Here is a 20,898-nt window from a genome sequence, read left to right as displayed (position 1 = left end):
GTCTTGATCTCTTGACCTTGTGATCTGCCCGCCTCGGTCTCCCAAAGTGCTGGGATTACAGGCATGAGCCACCGTGTCTAGCCTGACCATGTCTTTAAAAAAGCCAAGGACATAACATTGAAAGGTAATTCTATACAGTCCCTTCTGCTATCAGGTATATAAATGAAAGATTTGTTTTTCTTTTCCATGGGAGAGGAGTGTCTTTATACTTGAGAGAAAGATATAGGTGGACAGAAGTTCTGCAGGAGAGCTGCTCTCTTTACTGAACTCATTTCTTTTAATAACCAATCAAAGCTCTCTTAAGAGAAATGGAGGCTGAAATGTCCTGCAGCTGGCTAACAGTCCATTACTCGACATTGGTTGAGTGGAGGAGTGTATCATGCCACAAATGCACTCTAATACGTGGCACTCAGTGGAGGAAATTTAGCATTCAGGGTCACTCGGTGTGTAAGGTGATGGCTAGCACTTTTTGACTTCATTTAGCCTCAGCTGACACAGAAAAATGATCGTAAAAATAAAGTTTTCATACAGATGTGTTTCTCACTTGAGAAATGTCTCTGTATATGTGTGTTTGGATATGTGTATATGTGCATATACACAGACATACATATATTTTATTGAATGAATTCATTGCTTAAGCACTGTGTGCCAGATTGTAAAATTGTCCCTAGAACTCTGTTTAGGAGACAGTATTCCCTATAATCTCAACTGCCTTCAGCACCCACATGGTTATGTTTCAATTGGGAGAGCTGCACGATGCAGAATTGTTACTATGCATCTGTCCTGTCTTTTTACTTCTGTCCTAGGGTTTCATGTCACTGACCATTGTTTATAAAGCCCCCACTCACTCAACTTTGTTCTTGAATCCACATCTAGAAATATATTACCCAAGTAAAGAACACGTTTGTAGATATCTATCATTTTGAAACAGGAGGGCATTTAAAAACGAACAATAAACTGCATGCTATGGCAAAGAACATCATGCTGACTTTTGCATAGTCACAAAATCCAGAACAGATTATTCAAAGAACTCTCTGGAAGCTGACAAGCTTATAAAAGCAATCCTAATAAAAAATTTCTGCAGTCTGAATATATAACAAAGTTACAGCATGTCACTTGCTCCATAAATTGCCACTGTTACCACTTGGAGCAGAAGGAAATGTACATATATAAAGATATATATGTGCATAATTTCATATTCCCAGGAAACTGAAAAATTATGTATGTTAAATAGTGTTTTAATTGCAACATGAAAAACTACATTAAATGGTTCACGATACGGTTCATGGTCCCACAAGGGTAAAGTCAAGTGTAAATGCTGCCTAGTATAATGGGGAGAAACCGGCCTTTGGAGGCACTCAGGCCTGGGGGCAAATTCTAGCTCTGTCCAGGATCTACTGCCTCTAGCTGATCACTGGATTGCTCTGAGACTGTTTCCCTATCAGTAAAATAGAGATATCAAATACCTATATTGCAGAGAGTTTTATGCAAATTAGAGGAGCATAAAAAATAAGCCCCTATCTATTTCCATTTTTGTCAAATTATTAAATCAATTACAAAGCTCAATACAGAGATTTATTGTTCCTCTATGGATGATCATACAGGCCAATATCATTAAGGCCATACAATAGCTGACAAGATTTAAGACTGAAATTCAATATACATATTTTCAGCTCTCAGATTCTGTGATTATCTGAGCACATATGACAGCAGAATGTAAAATTCCTCTGAAGACCAATTTTAAGAAAACTACTCTAGCATACATGTGAGAGCAGTATTTAGGCCTCACTGGAGCGTTTCCATTTATCGGCCTTCTGGTAAATCTATATGATTTGCCTATACTCATAAATAACACGCAGTAGTTCTCATAGCATTTGCTTTAAAAAGCAACAGGCTCTGTGCTTTCATTCGTATCATTGTTTCATTGCCTCAAGTGTGTGTCATACTTCCCATTCTGCTTTGAAGGTCCAGTTCAAATATTTTTCATTCACAAAATCTTTCCATGCCTACTCCAGCCCATGAGTTAGTCTCTAGCCTGAAGAAAGCTTGGAGTTTGCTTGTGGACACAGACTGTCCTTCCTTGCTTAGCAATGGGTTGGGCAGAGAAGGCCCAGTCTATGTTTGGAGATGGGCTGAAGGTCTCTAAGTGAACACAGACCTCATACACTTGCAGATATTGCAAATTTTAAAAATTTAAAAAAATTTTAAAAAAATGACTTTTCACCTTTTTTGCCAACAGAATTGCCATTTCTATTTTGATTGTTCATTTAAGTGAACAATGTTTTAAGTTTTGTAACAATCTTTTAACAACACTCTTTTAAGTTACCCATGTGGAAATTATGAGAACTCCATTTTCAGCAACTGAAGGTCTGTTCAACAATGGCCTAGTACATTCACCTGTGATTCAACACACACTGTGTGGGGCTTGAAATACACTACAACCATACCACCTTCCCAAGCTATCCCAGTCGGTGAAAGGGAAACGAACTCTGCTTGGCTTCCCTCTTTGCTTCTCCAGAAACACCCTCTATCCCTCTCCACCCTACACTGTGCTCTGGGAAGCTGAGCTAAAGAACGCTCACATAGTTCCCCTTCCACTGGCTGCTGGTTTGGTTTGGCCAATAGCAGGTCCTGGTAGACTGGCAGATGGAAAGACAGTGAGTCTGGGTATTTATTCCCCTGACTCCCTCCCCATCAGGTTATCATCATGTCCCACAGCTCCTAGCAGGTGGCCAACTCTGCAGCTACCATCTCCTGGATTCTGGTAACTGTTTTCTCATCTTGTCTTCTAGGCCTATAATACAATACAGCAGAAATGATTTTCTCTGCTGCTAGCACTGGCGTCTGCTACTACCCCTAAATCTGGCCCACATCATTGTAAACAGTCCCTTTATTAACTCTCTTAAATAATGCCAGGTTGTTTATACCAGGTGGTTTCTGCCATGACCCCGACTGAGCCTTCAATCTAGGCTAGAAACACCAGGAAACAGCCACTCTGGACCAAAGCATTATGGCTTGTTTTAGCAGAAGTATTACAGGCAATGTTGCAATGAATAAAGAGTAGCCTCTTTACTATGAAGTGTAAGGGCAATTGTTATGATCTATTAAGTTATAGGAAACCAACAACTAGATTTATGCTACAAACCAATCAGGGTAAGAAGAAAGACATTAGTAAGAAAATGAGAATATTAATGAGCAGTATACCAGAAGATAAAGCTAGCTGAAGAATATTTTATAATTTCATACAAATATCACCACCCTCCCCAAAATTTAGCTTTTTCTGCTTCTACCATCACTAAAGCACATCATTAAATAAGCAGAGAGAGATGGGAAAGATTCTTGAACTTCAATAAAAGGGCTCAGAAAGATGGACACATGTTGGTATGGACATAGCGCTGAAGCCCACTGAGGCTATACTATATTCTGGGCTGTACTCTTTTATTGCAATATTATACCTATCAATATCTACACAGAAATGTAAGTTTATTTGAATATAATAAATTCACTGAAAACTGGATTCCTCTATTTGTGTGATGATGCTTGGCCCTACAGTTTCCTTTCTAAGATCTAGTATTTCAAGAAACAACACTAGATTCCTACTTGACAAAAGGCTTCTCACTTAAATTAAGAAGCTACTCCTGAACTGCTGTCTGCTTATTATTCTGGTGGCCTCTCATCTTCCGCAGTCCCAGACCTTCTCACTGGAATAATGTTCTCAGGAGCCTCTTGTGTCCAGGGAAGTCCTTTCCTGCACCTTCCAAATTTACTCGTACCCACCTTTCTTAATCAATTTTATTTCCTCTTCCCCCTCTTCTACTCCCTGCTACCCTCACTCAAGGTCACCTCAAAGAGAAAAAAAATGTTTAAAAAAGAAGTTCAGCTGGAAACGCACATTGAGATCTCATTCCTATTCTGTACTGATTTCCAGACCATAAAACTCCTAGAGAAAGTGTTCTTTGATAATGCCTAAAATAGCCCCTTTTAGCTTGTGTTTTGAAAAAACCACACCTTGGATGTACCTTTAAAAGTAGTGGCATGTAACAACAGAACTGAAAGAGGCCAAGAAAAAGGATTCTTCTGTTTTTTATTCCTTTTTTATTATAAATGAATGCAGAGATTCTTCTCACTGAAAGTGCCTAAGAGACTGGCCAAAGTACTTGGTGAGGCGGCCATCTGGAAGGTGAGAGGCCTGGGGAAGCACCGATGACCCTAATTGTTCACAGTGTATGGGATGTGGAGCCCACTGTACCCGATGCCCAGCTCACATCCACTGATGGCAAAGACGACTTCTAGCCACAGACTCACAAGTCTGGCAACTGTCTTCTGCTGTGGGTAATAATCACTCCAGCAGCGAGCACAGCACATGCACTTCAGGGCTCATCACTCCCCCACTTAACACTCCCCAAAAGCCCCCCAAAGATTGCCCAACGTAATCATTGAATAAATGCTTGATTGAGGTTGACTTCACCATTCTCTTCAGTTTGCAAAGCCCACTCCCCTGGCTCTGAGGCAGATCATTTTGCATTTACCCTTTAGTGTCTGCATTTGGGCAGTGGGCAGTTATTCCAACTTGAGGGCTAAGAGGGCTCAAATTAGCACATTCACTATACCCCATGATTCATCTTCAAAGAACTTTCCCATCCAAAACTAATTAATCCTCTCCACATCCCTGTGAGTTAAGGGTGGTGTGATCATCTCCAGGGTATAAGGAGGAAATTGGGGATGAGGAGGTTACAAGCTGTGCCAAGGGTAATTAAGGGTGTCTGCAGGGGAATGAAGTCATGATATACCAATCCCAGGCCATTCCTCCACCTTTCACCATGCTTTGACCATCTGATCATTCTCTGGGCTTTGGTGAAAACATAGACAGGGTCTAAGAGATATGAGAATTTAAAAAAAAAAAAAAAAAAGACTTGCCCCTGCTAAACACTTGAGATGTCTTTCCTACAATAAGTTGGTATTAGAAGCCGCTTCTTTGCCAATATCAAAGTATCCAAGAAAAAAAAAAAAAGGAAGCCACTTCTCTTAGTTTCTTCCCAACAAAAATGTGTCGTTAGGTAAATTTAATACTGTCTCCTGGAAAGAAGGCTGAGAAAAATACATCTTCATCTGTCTTCCTGGGAAGCACACAGTGAGGTTAACTCTAACGTCTTCAGAGGCAAAACCAGCGCACTGGCAGCCTTGAGGTTCAGGGTTGCTGCCTGTCCAGACCTGTGATCTGCCTGGAGCAGGATGATAGCATAGCCCTCCTTAACACGCTTTACCTAGGCCTTGCTTCTCTGCAAGCTCCCCAGAGAATGGCATAAAGCAAATATTTCAGCCATCTCTACCCTAGACCTTTCTTACTTTGCTGAAGAAGAACCAGCATTGGTGATTTCCAATTCAACCACCAAAACAGTGTCCTTTTTCCTTTGCTGGCTCCTCTTCCTCCTCCTGCCTGCCCCAAGCTTCAGGCTTTTATGTTATTACTATTTACTTTCTCATGGTATATTAGGATATAACTAATATATAACTATATAATAGCAGGATGCTATTACTAGTACTTTCGTTAGGGATCACATTCACTGTCACATATTCGACTCCCATTTCTCTATTGCCAGTTTCTAAATCACCAGGCCTCTCCCTGACCTGAAAAGGCTGCATTGTAAATTATAATTTTCTTCAATTTTTATATAGTATGAGTTGGAGTAGGTAATTTACTATTTTATGACTAGTCCTAATAGTGAAACTCTGTAATGTGCCAATAATTAAAACAGTATAGACAGGACTAGCATATGAGCAGACAGACAAATGAAACAGAATAGACGGTCCAGACATAGACTCAAATACATATAAGAATTTGTTATATCACAAACATAATCTAGTGAAGCAGGGATATACTTAAGGAAGTTGAGTTGGGACAAGTGAGTGGCCAGGAAAAAAATATGGTTGGATACATACCTCATACTATACACACAAAAACAAAGCCATAAACACTTCCAAAAAGAATATTTGAACAAGAATAATTTTATTAAATAATTTTATATTATTTAATTAAGTTTTTAAAGAATTGTTATCTTAATTGTTTAGAGGATATATTCTAAAAAGTCCATCCTTACATGTTATTGCTATATATATAGATGCACTTATGAAGAAAATAATATATCTGGAGTTTGCTCTAAGCATTCTCAAAATGAGTGAGAAAATAGATAAAATAAGATTGGCAAAATATTCTTAATTGTTGAGGCTGAATGATGGGTAGCTGGGGTCTATTATACTATTTTCTCTATTTGTATATGCTTAAAATTGTTCATGATAAAATGTGGTTTTTTTAGTGCCAGAAGAAAATATGAGTGACTTTCTTGGAGTAGGAAAAGGTCTTTCTAACCATGATTCAAAACAGAAAGTATAAAATTAAAGTTTGATAAATTCAACTATATTAGACAACTTCTGTATGTATAACAAAAAACTCATAAGCAAAGTTAAGAAACAAATAACTTGAAGAAAATATTTTCAACTCCTATCACATTTAAAACAATAGATAATCTCACTAATATGGAAATAGCTACTAGAAATCATAAGAAAATTATCAGAAATCCAATAGAAAAATTGGCAAAGAAAATTAATACACATTTCATAGAAAAATCCACCAAATGGCCCTTAAATGTCATGAGAACAGTTGAGCATCTTTTGAATAGGAGAAATGAAAATGAAAATTATACTTTATAACTTCTAGATTTTGGCCAAGCTGATACATGAACATGTTTTCTTAACACTCTCCTTTTGAGAAGACCACATGAAATTTTCATATATTGCTTGGGGGAATATAAACCCTATGGAGCAATTTGACAACATTATTAAAATTTTAGATGTACTTACCCTTGACCCCAAAAATCCTACTCTAGTTTTATTCTACAGATAGACTTGCATACATGTACAGTGATACATTGGCATGATATCATTGTAGCACTGTGTGTAATAGTAAATGTCTGAAAACAACCCAAGTGTCCATTAAAAGGAATATAGATACGTGCACACACATAGAGACACACGCACGCACGTGCGTGCACAGACACACACACACATTACCTATTGTGTTACCAATATTACCTCATATGTTACCTATTGTGTTAGAGAGGGAACAGTATGAAAAACACTATATGTGTTTACTCATATATGGATAAATATACTCAGTAAGAATACCTAGGAAACTAATTAAAGCAATGGCCTACAGGTAGAGAGCCAGGGATAAAAAAATTTTAGTACAAGGGAACAGAAGTGAGAAAGGGACTTCTCAGAGTATAACTCATTTCACTGTTTTGATTTATAATCCATGTGAATGCATGACTCATTCAAAAATTAAATTAAAACAATTCAATTGGCTCTATGGTTTATGGTTAAAGCTCAGTAGTTCTCTCTAATGGACCAATGACTGGAAAAATTCAAACAGCAGATGGTACAAAATAGCATTTTTGTTTGGCTTTGAAATGCATCATTTGGAGGTGGGCGTAGGGGTACCTGACAATTCACCATCCTAATTACATTTTGCAAACTGCACTGGTAAAGTCCCCTGAGATCCTGGTAAGAGCACATTCACAGTTGTCTGAAATAAAAGCTGATTAAGAATGAAGGTAAGGAAGATCAACAGCCAGGAAGCATTGCCTTGCTTCCCCAACAGGTTTATTTCCATTTATGTATATAGTGTTGTGATGTGCTGGCTATTAGCAGCACTTCTCCCATACTCTACAGACCAACAGGCACCAACTTTTTTGTCCGCCAGGTCTATTTCTATCTTGCCCCTACTCCTAACTTCAGATTCCATGTTTAGAAGGATTTATCTAAACTCTATGTAGAAGATAATTCATTATCCATTTTTAAGATTAAAAACACATCATTGCCATAAAAAGTGATCCACATGAGATAACTAAATTACTATTTAACATGATATATACATATATACATACATATATGTAAAATTTTGGACAAATCAAAAAAATTGTTTTTATACCCTCATTAGCCCATATTGTTTTATTGCCCTTGAATAGGCAATTTATTTTATGCTTTTTGAAATATTAAAAATAGCTCCATATCTCCCACGACTACATTTGAGGTTCTGGGACCCCAGATTTCAGGCTGCTGAGTAGGCAAGAGGAGGAGGCCTGAGAATTCTCACTCTTTAGCCCCTGGCATGAAGTCTTCATAGGAAGAGGGGGCTACCATCCACTCCAATAGGAAAGGAAGCAATGGTCCCATGTACGTATATACTAAGGGGGAAATTCTTGTTATTTAGCTTAGTGAAAAAGCTAAATATTTTGCCACACCTGGGCTATTTCTCAGCATTTCAGTTTCCTTACATGTAGAATCAGGTCTTAAAAGTTAAGAGTATAACATTGGGCAAGTTATTGAATCTCTCAGTGCCTCAGTTTCCTCATTGTGAAAATGACAAAATAACAGAAAACAATGACCTCGAGTGAGTGAGTTAATTTGTCTTAAGGCACTTAGACTAATGCCTGGAAGACAGGAAGAACTCCATAAATACTAGCTACCCACATGAAACATCTTAGAGGTAAGTATGTTTAAAACTACCTCTCTGGAGCCAGGCGACCTCCTGAGATGTTACGGAATATATTCTCTGTCACCATTTTCCTTAGACTAATTAGCTGTAATACAAATGGAAAATTACTGACTTTCACAATCTCACCTTTACTGGGTGTTGAGTGATTTACATAATCCTGTAGCTAGGAGGTCCCAGAACTGCATTCCTTTCTTTGGCAAATTTGTATGTCTTCCTCCAAAGGCAATATTTATTCATCACATCTTGTCTGAGTAATGACTCTGGGCTGGGGTTAGGTGGAGAATGTCAATCCTTTTCCCTACCCTCGGTGCAAGGGCTTAGAACATGGGAGCAGAGGAAGACATCACATTCAGATAAAGTCAGAACCAACCAGCCCATGGCTTGACAAGAGAGTTTAGAAGAGATCCAAGGTAGGGCCTATTTATAAGTGAAAAAACAAGGCCTCCAATTAGCCTCCAGAATCTGACACCTCTGAGTCTCTACTTTGCATCACAGGGGGGATATTAAATTCATGATCTAGAAGTAAATGAGAGAAAATAATGTTTATAATCAGTAGTTTAAATGTGCACTTGTCTCTCTCCTATACTGTCTCTTCACAACATCCAAACAGGTGAGCAAAAGACACTAGGAATGCTGTACCCAGGAAAGGACAATTTTACAAAAATGCTTCCCTAGTCATTGAATCTTAGGGAAGAAAATGGAACCAAACTGTGTCCCTGATGGGAAATGAGAATAACTAATGTTTTCCCAGCTAAAACTTTGAAAAATATGCTTTGCCACATTCAAAATCTTCACCCATTTATTTCTTTCCTTACATTTTCCTTACCTAAAAGCCACATTTTAATTAATTTCATAAAATAATCCAATTTATACCCTCTAAGGCAAGCTTGTCCAACCCATGGCCCACAGGCTGCATGCAGCCCAGGAAGGCTTTGAATGCGGCCAAACACAAATTTGTAAACTTTCTTAAAACATTTTGAGATTTTCCTTTGCACTTCTTTTTTTCAGCTGATCAGCTATCATTAGTGTTAGTGTATTTTATGTGTGGCCCAAGATAGCTCTTCTTCTAATGTGGCCCACAGAATCCAAAAGATTGGACAAGCCTGCTTTAAGTAACTAAATACGTTTATTCAATATTTACAGGGCACCTACGATGTGTCAGGCGTCATGTTGTTCATTGACGTTGCCTGAGTTCCTGCTCGCAGGGAATCTTACTTTCCAATATTCAGCTGAAAATGTCTCTTCTGCATTTCCTTTGTTTGGTTTACTGTGATTCTCATCTTCTTCTGTACAATGCCTTTCACATCTAGAAAATGATAATCTTATAACAATTGTATCAAGTCATGGGACCATGGCAGAGCACGCTCAGAAATGATAGCCATTTGGGCATAAACAATTAAATATATGCAATACACTTCATTTAGTGCATTATTCAAATTCTGGGCTTATACAAACATGTTTCCGGAAATTACCAGCTGCTTCCTTTTGTGATCTCAGTAATTCTCAAAAAACAAGACTCAAAGGACCTACAGGCATACCTCAGAGATATTGTGGGTTTGATTCCAGACTACTGCAATACAGCAAGTCACACAAATGTTTCAGTTTCCTGGTGCATACAAAAGTTATGTTTATACTATACTAGAGTCTATTAAGTTGTACCTACCTTAATTTTAAAATATTTTAAAATGCTACCTATCATCTGAGCCTTAAGCAAGTCATAATCTTTTTGCTGGTGGAGGGTCCTGCCTTAATGTTAATGGCTGCTGACTCATCAGGGTGGTGGTTGCTAAAGGTTGGGGTGGCTGTGGAAATTTCTTAAGTCAACAATAAAGTTTGCTACATCAATTGAGTCTTCCCTTCATCAAAGATTTCTCTGTAGCATGTGATACTGGTTAACAGCATTTTACCCATAGAACATTTTTCAAAATTGGAGCCAATCCTCTCAAACCCTGTCACTGTTTTACCAACTAAGTTTCTGAAATATTCTAAATCCTAGCTACTCAGGAGGCTGAGGCAAGAGGCTTACTTGAGTCCAGAAAGTTGAGGTTGCTGTGAGCCATGATCACACCACTGCACTCCAGCCTGAGTGACAGAGTGAGACTTTTTTCTAAACAAACAAACAAACAAACAAACAAAAAACTGTTGTTTAGTGTAACTACCTTCATCAATGATCTTAGCTAGATCTTCTGGATCACTTGCTGCAGCTTCTCCATCAGCACCTCCTGCTTCACCTTGCACTTTTATGTTATGGGCATGGCTTCTTTCCTTCATCCTCATGAACCCACCTCTGCTAGTTTCAAAGTCTTCTTCTGCAGCTTCCTCACCTCTCTCAGCCTTTACAGAATTGAAGAGAGCTAGGGCCTTGCTCTGGATTAGGCTTTGGTTTAAGGGAATGCTGTGGTTAGTTTGGTCTTCTATCCAGACCACTCACACTTTTTCTGTATTAGCAATAAGGCTGTTTTGTTTTCTTATCATTCATGAGTTCACTGGAGTAGCACTTTTAATTTCCTTCAAGAACTTCTCCCTTGTATTCTCAACTTGGCTGTTTGGCACAAGAGGCCGAGCTTTCAGCCTGTCTCCGCTTTTGACACACCTTCCTCAGTAAGACTAATCATTTCTAGCTTTCGATTTAAAGTGAAAGATATGTGACTCCTCCTTTCACTTGAACACTTAGAGGCCACAGGGTTATTAATTGAACTAATTTCAATAGTGTATGTCTCAAGGAATAGGGAAGCCCAAGGAGGGGAAGAGAGATGAGGGAATGATCAATCACTGGTACAGTCAGAACATCCACAGCATTGATGGATCAAGTTCACCACCTTATATGGGTATGCTTCATGGTGCCCCCAAACAATTACAATAGTAATATCAAAGATCACTAATCACAGATCACCATAACAGGTATAATAATAATGAGGAAGTTTGAAATATTGTGAGAAGTACCAAAATGTGATGAAGAGACACAAAGTGAGCACACGCTGTTGGAAAAACAGCACTGATTGACTTGCTTAAACCTTTCCATAAACCTTCCATTTGCAGAAAATGCAATCTTTGTGAAGTGCAATAAAGCCAAATGCAATAAAACAAGGTAGGCCTGTATTTTCCAAATCAGCCTCCTTCTACTTACATGTGGTCATTGATGTCATTTGTCTCCCTTTCTGCCAACCCCAAACTGACTAGGGAGGAGAATCAATTGGAATTCCTTTTCCCTAATTGCTTCCTTTCCTTTGTCTCCAAACCTTGCATTTTTCCCCACTAAAACCACCTATGCCAAAACCATAGTTCAGTGAAATAAGTGTGATTAAGCAAATTATAAGCCAGCTCAGGGAGTCGCTCTAATTACTCTAATCAGAGATAGGTTCCCAGCTCACAGGAGGCCTGACTGGCCTAGAACTCTTGCTTCCTACCGGTGGGTGGTGTGTCAGCAGATGGCAATCACTGCTGCTATTTCACCAGCTTAATGTGAGATTGTTCTAGTTTTGGGCTTCAGACCCTTATTATTCTTCAATTTCTTTAATTGGTCCACTGAAAAAAAATCTTGCCTTTAATCCCTGAGTGCCCCAGAAGCCCATGCAACAGTTGGGCATGGTGCCAGATTCTTCAACAGGAAGAAGAATATGTGTATAGGAGGAGATGCCGGTCTCCCTCTCTTACCACATTCGAGCTCCCTGATGGCAGGAGTAATCTTTCATCCCTAGAAATGAGCCTGACATGGAGCAGAGGCTCAAATGTTTACTGAATATCTTGGAATGAACAAAGAAGAGAAAGCAAAGTCATATTTTCTTTTAAGAGGCACTTTATGGGACAAAGGATTTAATAAGAAAAAAATGCTTGTACAGGGAACATGCCTGTCGCGTACTACATTTAAATGAGAACACTGAGAAGACAGAGACTTAGGAGTGTTCTAAGCCACATGGCCACCACTCCATACACACCTGACAGCAATGCATATCTGGTTTCTCACCATTAACTCAAAACAGTCAGAGGTGACAAGTCTGTATGACAAAGCAAGAGAAAGAGACAGAGGTTGGAGTGCAGAAGAAAAGTACCAAGCTGATGGCAAATCACAAACTTCCATCAGGAAAACAACAGCCAAGCAACAATCAACATTCTAACAAGCTTTATTTGGTTATAAAATTCTTCAAGGAAAATTCTAGAACTTCAGGAATATAACACCTTAATGAGGCCTACTAGGTAGTGGTATATCACAATATTGCTCTCCCTTCTTATGCTTCTACTTAACTTTCTACACATTTTGGCAATGGTAGCTCATGAAGGAAAACTGAGAGATGGTTCAAGAGTTTCTTTATGAGGCTGAGGTCCCTGGGCCCTGCAGAAGGACAGATGTAAGAAAACTTGGCAAAGTTCACAGCTGCTCCATGGCCACACATTGATGAATGTATCCCATGTCCTTGGCTTCCTTATATGTAGGTAATTATGTTGCACACTGGATTAGAAAAGCCATGTTTTGGCATCATCAATCCAAATTTACCTGTGGAATTTCTCTTAGTGGAGAAAGCATTAATCAAATAAACTTTTTTTTTTTTTGAGATGGAGTTTCATTCTTGTTGCTGGAGTGCAATGGCGCAATCTTGGCTCACTGCAACCTCCACCTCTTGGGTTCAAGTGATTCTCCTGCCTCAGCCTCCCAAGTAGCTGGGATCACAGGCATGCGCCACCATGCCTGGCTAATTTTGTATTTTTAGTAGAGATGGAGTTTCTCCATGTTAGTCAGGCTGGTCTCAAACTCCCAACCTCAGGTGATCCACCCATCTCGGCCTCCCAAAGTTCTGCAATTACAGGCATGAGCCACTGCGCCTGGCCAAATAAAGTTTTAAAACTGAAAATACAGGCATATATATATATATACACACACACACACATACACATACACATATATGTATATGTATGTATTTTCCTCTTTTATTCATTGAATAAACATTCTTGAGCACTTACTGTGCGCTATATGAGGAACTAGAAATAAAAATTTAAGTAAGACATGGCCCATGTCCTAAAGTGATTTGAATATAGTGATGAAGGCAGTCCATGTACAAACTGCAAACATGTGGCAGTTGCTATAGGGACAATGAGTTATGAAGCATTACTAACTCTACTACATGTATTCTAAAATGCCAGTAATTTCTGTAGCTTATAGTAGGTAGGGAAGCATATTATTTATGCTGAAACCATGCAGAGATGTTCCCAGAAATAAGCACATCTGCAGAAAACAAATCTACACACATTGTAGATTGGCCACGTAGAACAAATGTCTCAGGAAAAAAAAATTATTTTCTTGAAAAAAAAATTATTTTCTTAAAAAAAACAAAAAAGAAAGCAAGCACACTGGTTAGGATTTTCTGCAGATGTCATCAGAATAAATGGATGGGTACAGACAAGTGCTTAGGTTTGCAGTATGACCAGGTATCTTGCTGAGGCTCAGTCTACGCACCCTAAACTAGGAATTGGGCAATCTCCTACTTAGAGGGTTTCCAGCAAACTCCATAGCTCTTCTATCTCCATTTCTGGTTTAGAAATTTCACCCTTCCAACAAAGTTTACTTCTTCCAGAAGCATAAGGTACAGTAGATACATCACGCTTGAAAGGGAAAAAAATTAAATTTTACTGATCACCAACTTATCCTTTGCAAATTAAATCTTCAGTGTATTAAGTGGTACCCAGAATGCCTGTTTCCCTGATAAGAATTTATCACATGTTCACCTTATTTTCCTAAAGATGTTCTAGTTATCTAAAAAAATGGTATATTTCTCTGTGATCCAAAATGAAATAATTTCCACTTACATGAAGAAGTATTTGCCATCCACTTACTGAAGCACTAAGAGCACTCACTTTTATAATGGACATAACTTAATACAGGAACATTTTCTCATGGAAAGTATTTGACTAGGAAAAAGTTGAATGCAAAGTAATGTGGGCTATTAAAATACATAATCCCTTGACCCTATCGAAGGGCAATTTGGCTATTTCTGAAGCAGCCCCTTCAGTAAATAACAGTATATCCTGACAGTCTGAGATGCATTCCTACTGAAGGGGACTTTCTCCTTGTTGGTTGTGAGCATCCACAGAGCTTTAGAGAGGCAGTGCTGATTCAAGGGACTGACAGCTGGACTCATTCTAACCAGTCCCAGGACTGAGTTCCACTTGAATTAATTTTCAAGAGAGTATCTCACCCAAGCAACTTATTTACGCTGCTTCTTAAGGTCTTCCATGTCTGTTTTAAATCCTCAGAATTTCAATCTTGCTGTGGGAGGATTGCCAAAACTTCAAGTATTTATCTGATGATTAAATGGCTGCTACTGCCAGCACACCAAAAATAGTAGGTGTTGGAGGATATCAGAAATCAAAGTTCTATTAAACAGATCCATATGAAGTACATATTGTGTGGTCAACACTGTGATAACCACCATGGAGTTTTAAACTATATGAAAACTCTTCGACCCAAAAAACTGATGATGCATTAAATAACTGGAGTAAGCACAGGGCAGCGTATAATAAAGAATTAAAATGAGTGCTATAGGGTACAGAAAATGATTATGATTATACCTCATACATACCTTACTATTAAATAACAAAAATTTAAAAATATAAGGTGCTTAAATTAGATGAAATGCATTCACATACAATCCCTCTTTGACTCTTACAACCACATGGTAAGGCAGGTGAGGGAGATATTATTAACGCCACTTACAGATGAGGAAACTATAACCAAAGAGGTCAAGGGGCTTAGGCAAGGGCACCCTACAGATACACGGCAGAATTCCAGACGGCAGCCATGGTGCTCTCTCCTGGTTCCATAATCTTGCTGCCATACCATGCTGCCTTTTCCTTGCCATGGGAGGGAGAAGAAAGAAGAATTTGAAGGGTGAACTGTAAAGGATATTGTTGAATGAAAAATAGGATGTAAGATTTTCATGGGGAAAGGCAAATAGTGACAGGGGCAAAGAGCATGACCACAGGTTTAGAGGCAGAGACTAGAAGAATGATTTCGTGAAATGGATTATATATTAGAAGGAAGTGTATTAGAAGGAAAATAGGGTATGATAGGAAAATGGAATTATCCATGGAGGATTCAGAAAGTCAGGAGTTGAGTTAGTCTTTCAAGCAATGAGACTTTTTTGCAAAGGAGACTGCCAAGATCAATGCAAAGTTTAAGGAAGTTGATACAGTGTTCTCCTGTGCTAGATGGGTTCAAGGGATGGAAGGTGGGAGGCAAAGAGTCTGGGTTTCTGGAATCCAGCAGAGTGGCTGGGGGCCTGATGTAGTTCTGAGATATTAAGGTGGGTATCCTGGCAGAATTCATCACAGATGCATTTGTCATCTCATGTCACTGAACAACAGCAAACCTGAACGACTCTGGCTACAAGGGACAGGGGATGATTGGTGTTTACAAACTTAACATGGATTAAGCCATTTTAGGTTGGTTCGCTTAAAACCTATAAGATACGCCGTCTCCAGGATTCAGGATTAACAAAGGTAAAATTACCTGCATTTTCAGGCCTCCATTTAATGTGACTTCCTGAACTCAGCCAGTCTATTATTAGACTGGAATGGATGGGGGCCCCACAACCCTGCTGGAGTTCCAACAGACGAAGTGGAATTGAGAGGGGTGTGGGGTAGGTACTCTGGGTCCCTCATCCCCATTTAAATGAGAATAGATTTGATTTTATAAAATTGCTTCTTTTAGGATCTTTCACAAAATTTTATTTGGGTAAAGGCTTCCATAGCTTAACACATCTGAAAAGCCAACAATCTAGTCCATCCCCAGCCACAGACAGATTGGGAAGCAGGACCAGAGAAGTACAGGGCCTGGTCCAAGGTCACAGAGCAGGTGAGGCCCACTGAGAGGCCTTTTTAAAGTACATCAAATTGGGCAACTGAGGACTGAAAGAACAAAAATCATTTCGTGTACTTTGAAGCCCCAGGGCCAGGATTCTTTCCGGGTCCTTCTTGTGCCTGTGGTAGAGCCGGTTCTCAGATGTCCTAACCAGGATAGCACACACAGCCAGGATCAAGGATCAGGACACAGCTCCCGGCCACAGGCAGCCAGGCTGGGCCTCAGATGGCCAGAAGTGAGACCGGGAGCCTGTTCCAGGGCTAAGCCTCCTGCCCACAAATTAAGCTTAGGATGCTTCCAGTAGGAAAGAGAGTCTAGTTAATACTTCCTCTGACTCATTCATAGTTCAACACTTCATAATTTCTTTTTTTCCTCACTTTAGTCTTCTTTGGGGGGCTAAGACTAAGGCCAAAACAAAATAAAAATCCACCTCCACCACCACTAACAAAAACCACCTTAAGAAAAGGGCTGTTGTGCCCTGGGGAAGATAAAGAAGTGCTGCAAGTTTGGAATTCTCGCAGTTACCAAAGAATTATGACCCAGAAGCAGGGAATCATTAAATCCAGCTGGTTTCACTTGTATAACAGCATATAACATTGTACCAGCTCCTGCACTGCCCGCTGAATCAGGAAGTTTAGGGAGAAAAAAACCCAGTAGAGCCCCTAGTAAATCTGTCTTTTTGTATTCAAATCCTAAAAAAAGGTATTCCCCACACCTTTTCACATAAGGCATACGGTCACCTTAACTATGTTTATCGAGACAGACAAAGTGTCTTCGCAGACGCTAGAGCATTTCTCTTCTTTGACAGCAAATACTGATTAAATCTTCCAGGAGAAAAGTTAGGCAAACACAAACCCAGTTTCTCGACAGTTACAAAGGGACAGACTTTCCATTTCCGACATTTCCTTTCCTTTTCTTATTGTCAGGAAAAATAAAGTAAATAAAAGTGATAAAATTTTATAGAAAATGTCTCCTGAAGATATGGCTGTTTTGGTTTTAACTTAGGTTGAACAATTTCCTACCAGTTTTGTGAATTACCTAATCTAACTAAAAGAATTCCTAAACCAACTATGCTTCCTATTGTTAATTTAGAAAAACTGGGGAGAATGTAGATGATACACAAACCAACAGTGCCAGGTAAGCTTTCCGCTGGCAGGGCGGCACGTCACCCTTTCAAGATGGAGGATGCTGAGGGGACTGTGACTTTGCTGGCAGTGACATTAGTGGCAAGAGACTGTAAGTTATGAATTAGCAGGTCTCTGCGAACTGATTAACTCCTGGATATTCTGAATGCCTGGTTTAAAAAATAATAAATCAAAATGACCTTCAGGCACTCACCAACACCGCTAACAGAAACATCCCAGTTAGAAATATGGATGGAAAAACACGTTTGTGGCACATATGCTGATCTGAGCTATAGAGTCTGTCTTTTTAATCACCCCTGTTAGGAATATAAAATCTCCTTAAAATAAGTCACACCGCTCTCTATACATCATAAGTAATTCACCAACATAAAGGCTACAGATTTTATCATCATCATCGGCACTGCCAGATAGCTGCTAAGAGTTACTGAGATTGGTAGACTTGGTTTGAGGGTTAAAACACTGTGTGTGCCGTCTCTGAAAATTATCTTCATAACTGCAGAGCTTTCTAATTCACGTTGAAGACTCATCATTATGCCAGGAGAAATTGAGGCTCTCAGGTCCCCAGCCTGATAACTCAATACACAAGCCTCCCTTTGGGTTCTTCCTGAAGGACTAGCACTTCAGCATCACTGTGGGAGGTGGGAGCCGGCCAGCCAGCACGCACTCGTCTCCTGCCTGCAGCTAGTTGGTGATTCTGAAGTCAGTGTGTACCGCTGCGACTTTCTTTCCCCACTCCCAAACTTGGCAATCTACAAATTGGCTAATGAAGGAAAAATAAGTAATCTCATGACGATGGTAGTAGACAGAAATGAAAACTGATATATACTTTTATTCTTGAGCTTGATTTTAAAAAGCACTCTCCATCCCACCAAGCTCTAAAGGGCCGCCTCTTATTCCATCGGGGAAGGTGGAGAGCATGTTTGTGCAGACTGGCCTGGCCTTTGACAGATTTATTGACAAGACCCACTGGCTAGAGTAAGTACAGGGATGCATCATTTGTTGAGAAAGAGAAGAATATATACCACTGACAGGTTTCCAGGAGCTCATAAAACAGCCGTTAGGCTTAGAAGATCATGTCTACAATGTATTAGTATCAGGAAGAAAGCATTAAAGGCATTTCTCAAGTTTAACGGAAAACAAAATTTCAAAAGCAAGGTGAGTTAGCTGCCAGTGTCTGAAGTTGACGGAGATGCAGAGTCCCTTGACTTTGACAGGCTCTGCTCTGTGAACAGGGACTACACACTGCACGGCCTCCGTCACTTCGTTGTTTGTTGTCAGCTGAAAGGACAGAATATTCAGGTAGCACTGTCCAGTTTCACGGGGGGTGGGGGGAGTAAAGTGATAGGAAACTGACTGTTAGTTAATTTTGCACTGACATCTAGATCACAGTGGTGGATAAGATGTTGTCTTTATAATACTTTAAAATAAATTTCTAAAAGATGAAAACTAAATATGAAAGCCCTGACATTATTGGATGGCGATAGAGGAAAGAACAATGGACACTGTCTATATGCTGAATCCACATGGAAAGGTTGTGCTGGAAGCCTAATTGCTTCTCAGCCTGAGTATTTAAACCTCTGGCCCCTAATGGAACACAAGTTATTCTTAAGACTTAGTGTATTTTAGATTTAATTGGAGTCAAGGATATTTTTCTGAGATCCTCAACTTAAGAACTATTAGGAACTGTTTAACCTGAAAAAAAAAAATACTTCTTGGAATCTCAATTTTCTCATCTATAAATCAGGACAGTAATACTTAAATGTTAGGGATATAGTACAGAGTAAATTATAAAAAATACAGTGAAAATTACATTAATTAAGTACATAGTGTGTTTTACAATGCCTAGCATATAATAAGTGCTCAATAAACATTACCTTACTTCCAGTTCTATTCACTTTCAATAGTACAAAAAAAAAAAAAAAAAACTCTTGCAAAAGGGATACAGTGCCAGGTTGTGTAAGGAGAAGATGCAGTTTGAGCTTTCTTGTTGTTTGGGCAGCAGATTTCATGAACCACCATCAGTCCTATAAACAGGCTCTGCACATCGCCTGCTAAAGTTGCTCATTGCATGGAATGGATAATGAAGAAGCACCTGGCAGGCATGAGATTTGCCCACAGAGCATTAGCCATCTACTCCAATCCCTTGCAGATCCCAAAGCAAAGCATCCTGCTGTTGACTCCCAAAATGTCGGGCCTCTAAGCCAAAAATCAATGTATGAGTTGTTTCGTTTCCCCTGGTAATTTACATCCATTTTCTTTACAAAGAGCAATGCTACTGGCTGCCAAAGAAACAAGGTGAAGGGAAATAAGAGACAGAAGGAAATAGCCAAATGGGAGTAGAGCTAAGGTCACCAAATAAACATCTCTCTTTACTGCCAAGATACTAAAAACATCACCCCAGCCAGCTTTGTTAGTTACCACCTTAGCCACATGGCTACATATTCGATGGAAACAGAGATCCAACAATGGAAAAATAAAAGCATTTCCCCACCAAATGAGTAGCTGGAAATGCATTTGAAGAATGGCATTGGGATGTTCCAGGCTCTCTCCACGCAACGCTAATCAAATTTACCCAGTTCACGTGCTTGGGGGCCATTTCTCTAACCACAGATGCTGCCAATTCCACCTGCAATCTAAAAACCCAGACTGTGCATTTGGTTCCTCAGTTCGCCACAATAATAACTGAAACACCATTTTTCATGCCCTACAGAATGCAAACACAGCTGAATTGATCCACTTCAAATCTTCATAAACAATTCAACTGAGGATGAAAGCAGGTAAGACATTTCAAAGTGAGGATGTTTAGATGACCAGGGACATGGGGATGGTGGGTGTGTGTATGGGGAGAGGCACTTTTTAGCAGAGTTATTATTGGTTTAAAGCATAGGTGCTACTCTAATTTTAAAGTTTGTCAGGTATGCATTCTATATGGCTGCATGTGACGTCTTTTAGAATCAAATCCACTGCCTTGTGTAGTCTTTGGGGTGGCTGCCATGCTAGCATATAGATGGCCCTCAGGCAGGTCTTATCAACTGCCTGTAGTCACCTGCTTAGCCTGAAGGCCCCACCAAAGTAAAACATCAGACATAGTTTGGAAGTCTGTGAATCAAATGGTTGAGGAAAAGGGCAAGAAAGTCAGTAGATAACATGACCAAGTACAAGCCACAGGTCAGGGGTTAGGATGTCATGGGGGCAGGCAGAGGGGTCTTTGCAGGCATTTGGAGTCCAGCTCCAGACAACTTATCAATGGAGGTTTTATTCCTTTCTTGCAATACCCTGCCACACTTTCTGAAACTAATGATCGACTCCTTATTCTGTAAGGCCCAGCTCAAATTTTACTTACCTGG

At 39.5% G+C, this 20,898-nt stretch overlaps 1 protein-coding gene across 17 annotated transcripts in view; it reads right to left on the bottom strand.

Moving 5' to 3' along the window:
* LYPD6B (LY6/PLAUR domain containing 6B) overlaps positions 1-20,898 on the bottom strand; it is a 176,109-nt gene that overhangs the window by 17,953 nt on the left and 137,258 nt on the right. For 4 of the 17 annotated variants that reach the window (XM_055380178.2, XM_055380180.2, XM_055380179.2 and 1 more), the window contains one exon: positions 9,707-9,860. The exons of 12 other annotated variants lie outside the window; for them this stretch is intronic. In XM_055380178.2, the coding sequence (XP_055236153.1) occupies positions 9,707-9,732 (26 nt within the window). In that variant the 5' untranslated portion in view covers positions 9,733-9,860. Of the gene's footprint in view, positions 1-9,706; positions 9,861-12,489; positions 12,599-20,898 lie in introns of those variants that run through there. One more of the 17 variants, XM_055380183.2, reaches the window with a different exon arrangement.

Source organism: Gorilla gorilla, chromosome 11, assembly GCF_029281585.2.
Source record: "Gorilla gorilla gorilla isolate KB3781 chromosome 11, NHGRI_mGorGor1-v2.1_pri, whole genome shotgun sequence".
NCBI classification, from domain to species: domain Eukaryota; kingdom Metazoa; phylum Chordata; class Mammalia; order Primates; family Hominidae; genus Gorilla; species Gorilla gorilla.
Note: the sequence above shows the minus strand (reverse complement) of the source record. Positions and strands in the feature narration are given on the sequence as shown.